This window comes from Beauveria bassiana, assembly GCF_000280675.1.
Source record: "Beauveria bassiana ARSEF 2860 unplaced genomic scaffold BBA_S00009, whole genome shotgun sequence".
Lineage (NCBI taxonomy): Eukaryota > Fungi > Ascomycota > Sordariomycetes > Hypocreales > Cordycipitaceae > Beauveria > Beauveria bassiana.
Genome location: NW_007930844.1, coordinates 1,044,833 through 1,053,929, shown reverse-complemented (window position 1 = coordinate 1,053,929; position 9,097 = coordinate 1,044,833). Strand labels below are relative to the sequence as shown.

General features: G+C 53.2%; 2 protein-coding genes across 2 annotated transcripts; one reads left to right on the top strand and one right to left on the bottom strand.

The window, feature by feature from the left end:
- Positions 1-1,217: 1,217 nt before the first annotated feature.
- Positions 1,218-4,759, top strand: BBA_04321 (F-box domain-containing protein; the record flags this gene model as incomplete). Its single annotated transcript, XM_008599418.1, has 2 exons — positions 1,218-1,342; positions 1,405-4,759. The coding sequence occupies 2 exons, from the start codon at positions 1,218-1,220 to the stop codon at positions 4,757-4,759; spliced, it is 3,480 nt and encodes a 1,159-aa protein (XP_008597640.1).
- A 535-nt stretch (positions 4,760-5,294) lies between these two features.
- BBA_04320 (uncharacterized protein) lies at positions 5,295-6,701 on the bottom strand (the record flags this gene model as incomplete). Its single annotated transcript, XM_008599417.1, has 1 exon — positions 5,295-6,701. One exon carries the CDS (start codon positions 6,699-6,701, stop codon positions 5,295-5,297), a length of 1,407 nt encoding a protein of 468 aa, XP_008597639.1.
- Between the last annotated feature and the right edge of the window lie 2,396 nt (positions 6,702-9,097).

Genomic DNA, 9,097 nt, shown 5'->3' with positions numbered 1-9,097 from the left:
GGTTTTTAGTAGCACATGGTCTACTTGTTGATTATCCATGGCATTGGTGAATAGCCCGTTCTTATCGGACGATTCTTGGCAGATGTAGATGCTGCGGCGCGCAAGTGATTCCAAACGCCACGTCGTCGTCGCAATCTATGGCCGCGCGGAACTTGACCTTGGCATTATAGATGAACTCGGCACTTGTAAGTTTTTTGTACGGGTGGAGGGTTGGCAGATGCGGGGATTCTGCATTCGCGGCAAGATGGCCAAGCTATCTAGCCCAAAAAAAATCAGAGCAAAATTGCATCACACAACGTGTTGACGCTGACGACAGCGGACGTCGACGCCGCCAAGCATTGGGCGAGATGGATGCGCGGTGAGGCGGAATTCGTCCGGTCTGCCTCCGTGTTTGACGCATGATTCAGGCCAGCGTGGTGAGGCTGCCATGTCTTTCTTTGCTCGGGCCTCGTCTGAGGTATGTTCTGTCCATGATATGTACGGATGCCACATATGAGGGACAATAACTGAACGTCAAGGAACAGGCGTCTGTGTTTTTTGGCGTGACAACGGAGTATTTAGAATCCTGACCAACTCACGGCCTTGTCAGAATCATCTCAAATGTTGCGTATTGCTGCCCGAGATACACACTGCGTGGTAAAAATAATCGACAGGGTCGCTCAAGATGAAAAAGTCGCCGAGCCTACGGATTAGTTAGAAGGGCGAGCTTGGGTGGCATGCAAGCATGGTGGTAGCGATGGCTGATGGATGTTGGGGATGGATGCTATGTGACGATGCAACCATGGCCTACCTATGGTGCGACCATGGTTCATCAGTAAAATGATCCATGTCACTCTAGGTCTTTCGTAGAGTAATTCATTAATCGCCTATTATTATTACAGCTCTAATTAACTATCAAGTTTTGCCCCAAAATAATATGGCACCCAACGGCAAGTACCCGCCATACCTACCTAGGTACCTCTGGTACGGATTAAGCCTCCCCCCTATAACGGTGGTCTGACAGGCACAGCCGCCGTTTGTCACTGCCAAGGCACATGGCACCGCTGACCTCGTCCTACTCCTCCTCTCAAGCCTTTCGTTTGTCCTTGTTTCCTTCAAAAGATAGTCGAAATCACTTCCAAAACAGGTTGCGAATCTTGACATCCTTTCAAGACTCCTCCATGTCGCCCAAAGTCTAACCGGCCGCGGCCTCTTCGTCTCCAAACGTTGCCGCCAGCATGGCCGACGCTGCGCCCATGACATCGCCCTCCCCGCCGTCGACCCCCAAACCTGATGCCGCCGCTCTGTGTAGCAACGTCTCACCGTCAGCATTTGAGCGGCTCCCCGACGAAATCATCTCGCAGTACGCACATTCGAATCACATCTCAACGATCCGTTTAATCTAGCCACTAATGATTCCGGCAGAATCCTCCTTGTTGCCGACCCCGACTGCTTCGCCTCCCTCATTGTCCTCAACCAGCAGACCCGTCGCGTCTCCCAGCAAGCCGACCTCTACGCAAGCCAGCTTCAACGATGCGCCTCCTACGCCACCGCCCACGCTGGCTTTGCCAAGGTTCAAGATGATGACTTGCCTAGATTCCGCCGCCTCTTTGCCCGTGAGGTCAAGCGCAATCTCTTCAATGCCTACAATCGCCCTTCCGAAACCCTCGTCAAGCTGGTTTCAAACTCGAATAGCTCCTCCTCCTGTCCCGGTGGCGAGGGCATGCAGTTTAGTGCCTCCTCCAAGGGCCATTACCTTCTCGCCTACAATTCATCTCGAATCTACGTCCTCGCCGTCAGTGGCCCCGATCTTCAAGTCAAGCGCGAACTCAAAATCCAACGGCGTCCCGTATCTGCCACCATCACCGACGATGCAGCCACTCTCGTCGTACTCTCCACCGAAATGCAGGTTAACCTCTATGACCTCCAAGTGAGCCCACCTAAAAGAAAGCATGCTATTATTCTCGACAACAATCCTCGCACCATTGCCATCTCTTCTTGCGGCTCCGTCATGGCCGCTGCCTACGATACCGGAATCGAAGTCTCCTCCCTACATCCCAATGCCATGTCAACCGAGCGCCGCCAGGTCAAATGTGATCCTGTCGACAACCTTGCATTTTCCTTTGACGGCACACAGATTCTGGGCACCACCATACACTCGAATCCTCCCAACACGGTCGTCTTGACCGCTCCTTACTATGACCCAGCCACTGTCGCCGACCAGGATAACCTCAGCGCCATGTGGACGACTTCGATCCTCTTTCCCAACACTAGTCATGATTGCAGCCATGCTGTTCTGCTACAGAATGGCACCCAGGAGGAGGCTTGCTGGGCTTTTGCCTACGACCGCAGCTTCGAGGCGTTTCGCGCCATTCGCATCGACGACCTCCGCAACGGCACCACCTACTTTACCGGCCCAGTTTCACAACCTTCCTCGCAGTCCAAACTTCTTCCAAGCACCCTACCAGCTGCTGCCTACCATGGCCATTTAGTGGCAGCTGGCTTTCACGGTAGCCAAGTTTGGGTATATGGCGTACCCGAAGATTTGGATGCCGTTCCGGAACAACAGCTCAGTATTTCCGAAGGCTCCTCCGGACCCGGCAGGAACAGCAGCCAACAAAGTAACCTCTCGCGTCACAACTCATCTCGTGGTCAAGATGAAAACACCAGTCTCCCTCAATGGCAGCTTCTGTGCGACAAGACTCGCAATCACTTCATGGCAGGTACAAAGGTCGCTGATCTGACTGCCATCAGCACTGTCAAATGGGTAGAAGGTTTTGCCGACTCGTCTGCAAAAGATCGCTTGCTGGTTACCTCGCGAGGGATATCGCCCTCTCTACTGGTGACCGATGAAGAGGACATTGACTTTGTAGATGGCGGTCGTGTGTGTATTCTAGATTTCGAGTATGGCCCGAGAAGCGGATCCAAACGTGAAGTCACCATCGACGTCGGGACAGATGACGCCGAGGTCTTGCAAGAAGAACAACGCGATATTGAGACGGAAGTAGCCATCGTGCGCCGGCGCACCGTGGTACAGAACCGCTCTAGCCGCAATCAGTTGCTCCGCGCCGCCACCACCGCAAGCCAGCATCTCATGCCACCCATGCCACCCAAACAGTCAACAGAGGATGATGACCCCCTGGTGCCAAGAAAGGTCGGAGTCAACCCTGTGAACAGGACCGAGGGAGATGAGGAAGAATCTTTCGTTCCCACGGACGAAATGGAGGCGTTGGATGCCCCGTACTCTCATGCAAGTCCTCGTTCCACGACAACCCTTCGACGTGCTGCCACGGCCGCTGCGGTAAACCGTCGACTGAACCCACGCACCGCTGATGGCCAGAGAGTCGTCTATCGCCGCGCTGACGGGCGAGGCGAACTTCCCCACGAGAGCGATGCTGATAATTGGGTTCCTCCGCCACCTCCATATCAGCCAGACGACCCTGGCACTATGCCCGCATTCCTCCGACGGCCAGCCGTTGCACCGCTGCCGTCACCGGTACGACCGTTTACTGCCCTTGTGTCAACGCAAACTCCAGCATGGCCTGGTCAGTTTTCTCCTCGTGCCCAGCAAGCCCAGATGCATGGGGTCAGCATCCCTCTTCGCCAACGAACCGCAAGCGACGAAACAACGTATAGTAGCATGCAGCGATTTGAGGAAATCCCGCGCCCGCTATCAACGCCTTTGGCCATGCCAGTAGATGCCGAATCGGTACCAGATGATTTGTACGGAGTTTCTCCATCTGCCTCGCCTGCGCCGGAGGGCCAATCGGCTAGGGGTGTATCAGAGGAGCCACAAATGGAATCTGTCTCTCCAGATTTGCGCCAATCTGAAACGGCAACTGTAGCGACTACGCCCGCAACCCTTGAATACTCAGATGCAGTTGAGCAGATTCAGCCAAATCACGGACAAATTGACAACTTAGGTTTGTCAGTCGCAATTCCTCCAGCGCAGCTCTCTTCAGTCGGCGAAGAACAGGTGCATAATCGCAGACTCTCCAACGCGCAAACTTGGCCTTTGGTAGGCCCCATGCAATTGCAGCAAGTGCCGCCACCTGTTCACCACGACATTGCAGCGTACTCGGCGCCAGCATCAGACGCAACCATGGCTGAATTGGCGTCGAGTTCATTTCCACCAGCTCCCAGCAGTGACCAAATGAACCGACTGAATAAGAGAATAAGCATGGGCGCTCCGCGACGTCTTTCTGGCGGAATCCTTAACCAATGGTCTGTCCCAGGTAGCCGAGCAAGCTTGATGGAACCACCCACCAAGCATCACACTGTCGAATACGAGTCAGCGCCCGATGTGCCACTAGTCAATCCTGACGAAGACCAGCCGCTCATCATCAGCACGCCAAAGGGTGTGAGCGGTGCCTTTGACTCTCCCGGGGAGACACAAATACTGGCACCAGTGCCTCGACGACCGCGACAGTCTATTCCTTTCAACCCAGGCCAACCCAGCCAGCCTGTACAATCGCTATTTCCGTCGCTGCCAAACGAAGGCGGCAATGGCCCATCACAAAAGGCCCGGCATCTGCCTTCATGGTTGTCCTCGCCACCAGCAGGCTCAACGAGATCACCGATGCGCGTGAGCCGGAGACCTAGTAGAGCAGAGCGGGGAGCCGCAAAGAATATCGTTGACGCCAAAAAGCGCGGGTGGAGGCCCAAGTCGAAAAAGTCCAAGGAACCTCAGCCAACAGGCTCTAGCCTGGAAGACTCGGGCTGGACAGATGTTCCAACACAGCTTCCACAGAAGGACCATAGGAAATGCGTGGTCATGTAAATTTGCAGTCGAGCGAAGTGGCCTAGTGTGTGTGTGCTATGTTGGATACACAATAGATGCGACTGTGTTTGTGCATTGTCATGAATCTTTGGATAGCGAGCGATACGAGCGACTTTTTAGATCATCATTCCGCATCTTGTCTGAATTCCGTAAGCCAGCATCATTTGTCATTGTGGAGGATCTGGAGCGGATACATGTACATGATAGCAGAGTCAACCTGGCTGAATCTTTAATATTTTGATATTTATGTCTAATAGTCGTTAAAGACTAAGGAAGATATCCAGAGGAGTACAATTATCTAGGTGATGTTGTGTGCAAACTCTCCCGTCAAGCCTGAAAGAAAGGAATCAAAGAATACCGAAACAAGGCTGAAATCCCTCCAGCAGAGGGCAAAACAAAATACAGGGTAAAAAAGAAAAAAAAACAGATGATGCTGTTCCCTCGCCATGAAAACGTACATGTCTATCATGAGATTTGGTGAATTATGCAAGAGACGTAGAAGAATGATTGGCAAAAAAAAACATGACTTCATTTTTCAAAGACGCGGCGGCGAACCGGGCACATAGCGCTTCCCGCGGTACAGATCCCCGAGGTCAGCCTTGTCCATTAATTGCGAAAAGGTAGTCATTTTCGTCATGCGATCCTTGGCGCCCCCATACGCGTCCCGCTGCTGATATGAATACTGCTGCTGCTGCTGTTGCTGCTGCTGAGGCACCGCGTATTCATCGGAAAAGACGTCGATTCTCTCGTCGGCCATGGCGTGGAGATGTTGCGGCTCCCGCGAGATGCGCCGGCTCGAGGGTCGCATGTTGCGAATAGGCGCGGGCTTGCCGGTGACGACTTGGCCCGTCCTCAGGCCCGTCTCGTCAAACATGTCCGACGATGCGAGTGAGTAGCGCCGGTCCTCGGCCATTGACGGGTTCGGCGACGCGAATGGGTTCGGAAACTCTGGGTCCTCCCGGCGCTGCTGCTGCTGCTGCTGCTGCCGGTTGGAGACCGGCGGAGTGGGGATGCGCGGGGGGGCGACGCCGATGCCGCCGCCGCTCCACCGGGTGTTGACGGCCCGCTGGCTAATGGAGGAGGCGGCCGAGGGAGATTTGAGGATAAAGTCGCTGCGGTACGAATTTTCTTGAAGAATGGGCTCGGAAATGTTGAGGCCGCGGGCGCGGGCCGAGGAAGTGGTGGAGCCGGCGCGGTGGTAGCCCGTCTTTTCGCCGAGGGGGTTGGCGCCGGCGGCGCGCTTGCGGCGGCGGCGCACGCACAGGATGCCGACGACGATGAGGATGAGAAGCACGAGGGTGGCGCCGACGACGCCGCCAATGATGGACATGGTCTTGGACTTGATGCCCTTGCCGGCGTCGGCGTCGCTGCTGCTGCTATCCGGTGTTGAGGTGACGGTTGCGGTGGCGGTGGTGGTCTGCGACAACGTGGCAACGTCTGTGGCCGTTGTCGACGCGGTTGACGTTGCTTCGGCTGTCGAGGACGCCGACGCAGTCGTCGTCGACGATGACTTGCCGCTCTCCTCGCCCGGTTTCTTCGACTGGCTGGCGTTGCGGACGCACACGCGGTTGGCGCACGAGTACCCAAAGGGGCAGCAGCCATTGTCGCAAATTTCAAGATTGACGTCAAAGACCGAGGTGATTACCGTGGCGTCGGGGTTTTCTTTGGGGTTCTGCAGCTTCAAGTCGCACGTAATGGGCGAAATCTTTTCGCAGGACCGGCCCGAGGGGCAGCAGAGCGCCGTGGTCAGCCCGGCGAGCGGCAGGCACTGCTGGCCCGAGGGGCAGCAGAAGCCCGACGGCAGGGAGGACGGGCAGGCCTCGAGGTCGCTTTTCGGGCAGACGCCGTTGCTGCTGCTGGTGTAGAATTCTTTGGGTATGGCGTGGACGCTGCGCGCCGCGGCGGCGAGGAGTGCGAGCACGACGGCTCGACGTCGGTGCATCGTAGAGGTTGTGTGTGTGTGTGTGTCTGTCTATGTAGATTTCTTTGGGGTAGAAGCTGTGAGATGTTACGGAAGGCTGATGGGATTTGATGACTGGTTGTAGTAGACGACTGGGTCGTATTCGACAGCTGGTTATAGTAGATGGCTTAGTCGTACGTATTAGACGGGCTGGTCGTGGTAGATGGTCTGTCGTAGGAGATGGTCTGTCGTAGGAGGTGGCCTGCCCTAGAAGATTACTGGTCGCAAATAGCTGATTGAACGTTTTTCTTGGGAGGACAGCAAGATATGGCTATGATGTGTGAAGCTGCGGCCAGCCGCAGATCGGCCAAGAAGAAGACTGATGAAAAGGGCAGTGAATGTGTCGAGCCTCAAAAACGTGGTTATGATGTGTGGTGGGCGCGTAATAATATCAAGAGGGAAAAAAAAAACGAATGTCGATTTGCTGGCCAGCGCAAATAACCCGTGTGTCTGGTTCACAAGGCAGCGTAAGACAAAGGAAATACAAGTTTGTAGTAGGGAAAAAAAAAGGCAAGCACACTGTGAAGCACAAGTCGAAAAGGTGAAAGAGGAAGGAGAAGGAAGAGGGGGGGGGGGGGGAAACAGGGCAAAAGGAGAGGTCACAATCGAATGCACACAGTGAAACGTCATATCATCTCTGCAGGACATCAAGTATTGGGAAGCGCCCAAAGGCTGGACGCGGGCCGGACGTGTGGTAAAAAGGGCAGTCACCAAGAGTCGAGGACGAATTACCTTTGGGGCGGAGTCCGGCACTGGGGAGTCTCATGTCGTGGTGGAGGAAGCACAAACGAGATGTGGCTGGCTAGCTGTCTGGCATGAACGAGAGCAGTTTGCGTGTGAGAAAGATAAAAAGATGCGGCGCTGCATGTTACGACAAGCGCAATGTATAGATGAATCGACAGGCCAAGAGCGCCTTGTTGGACAAATGTCGGTCTGGGGGGGGGGGGGTTCTGGCTCCACAGCCAGGTTCAAATATAGAGTCCAGAGCTAGAGAAAAATGTCATGTGGGAGTTAATTGGATTCCGTTGAGGTATGTAAAGCAAGAAAATAAAAGTAGAAAAAAAAACAAAAAAAAAACAAAAGAATGAAATCAGGGGACAATAGTTGGACGACTGGTTGTGGATGGGATGATGCTGGATGCTTTGGCGCCGAGGTGGGGCCTTGGTGTCGCAGTTTTGGCCAATTTGGGTAACCTGCAGCGCCGTGATTGGCCGAAAGTCTTGGTCGTATGTAGGTAGTCTTTTGCGAAGATGAAAAAGAAGAAGAAGAGGCTGGAAAGGAGAAAGAAACTTGGAACAAGAATGAAATGATAAAAAATGAAAAAAGTTGATATTGTAAAAGCTGTTTGCATCAGTAGAAAAAAAAAAACCAAGGTTCGAAACAGATTCACTATGCCATCTCTTCTTTGTCTCAAGCAGTGCTCATGACCTGCAGACGTTTGCTGCACCTTGGCGCCCGGCGCAAGCCGCACATTCCCTTTCTACGCAGCGAGCATTACTTGTTATGATGGTAGTGTATTACTACGCGCCCGATGATACAAAAATGACTGGCGGCTTTGAGTTTTGCAAGCCTCAAGTCAAAAAAAAAAAAAAAAGGAAGAAGAAAGTTTGGTGTTTTGGGAGCAAAAAGCTGGGCAGGCACAAAGAAAGCAAGAGGACAACAACACGAGACGGCGTTTACAAATCACACAGAGGTTCAACAGGCTCCCGATAGTATGGGCGCTATTTACACAAGCCAAGATGAAAGAGGAAATGGACGAGACAGAGAGGCCTCTCGTGTACCACTCGAACCCCGGATCCGACTCACATGCACGACAAGCAGGGTTCTCGCCCCCAACAGAATGCGCACAAATCATGAAGAATACGAAGATGGGGATTAGATATTTGGTTTGTACTTGCAGCGACAACGGTAACTGTACGCCCTCTCTTGTGACTACACCTTTTTATAGGCATTCTCGCCGAAATCGGTATGCCGAACCCTCCGCTAGCAACACCATCACGAGACCTTTCAGGCCCGCAGAGCGATAAAGTCGGTCAAGAAAGAAGGAGTTGAAGAATTTTTTTTTTTTTTTTTGAGAAATCAAAGAGTCACAGTGGGCAGAAAGAGCGGTAGTCATCTACATAGTGCAGAAAGAGCGGTAGTCATCTACATAGGCTTAAAAAAAAGAGGCCCTCTTTCAATCTATCCGTCTAGTCATGTCTTATTAATCTCGATAGAGGCGGGTTTTTTCCTTGCTGTAGCTAAATAAACACATCATTACCGACGACCCATTATCACCAGTTGGACATGGGTAAATGGCAACACCGCATTTTCGTTTTCTTCTTCTTTTTCTGCCGTCCCGAGAATGCGCAGGTATTTTGACAGCCACTCTCTCACAG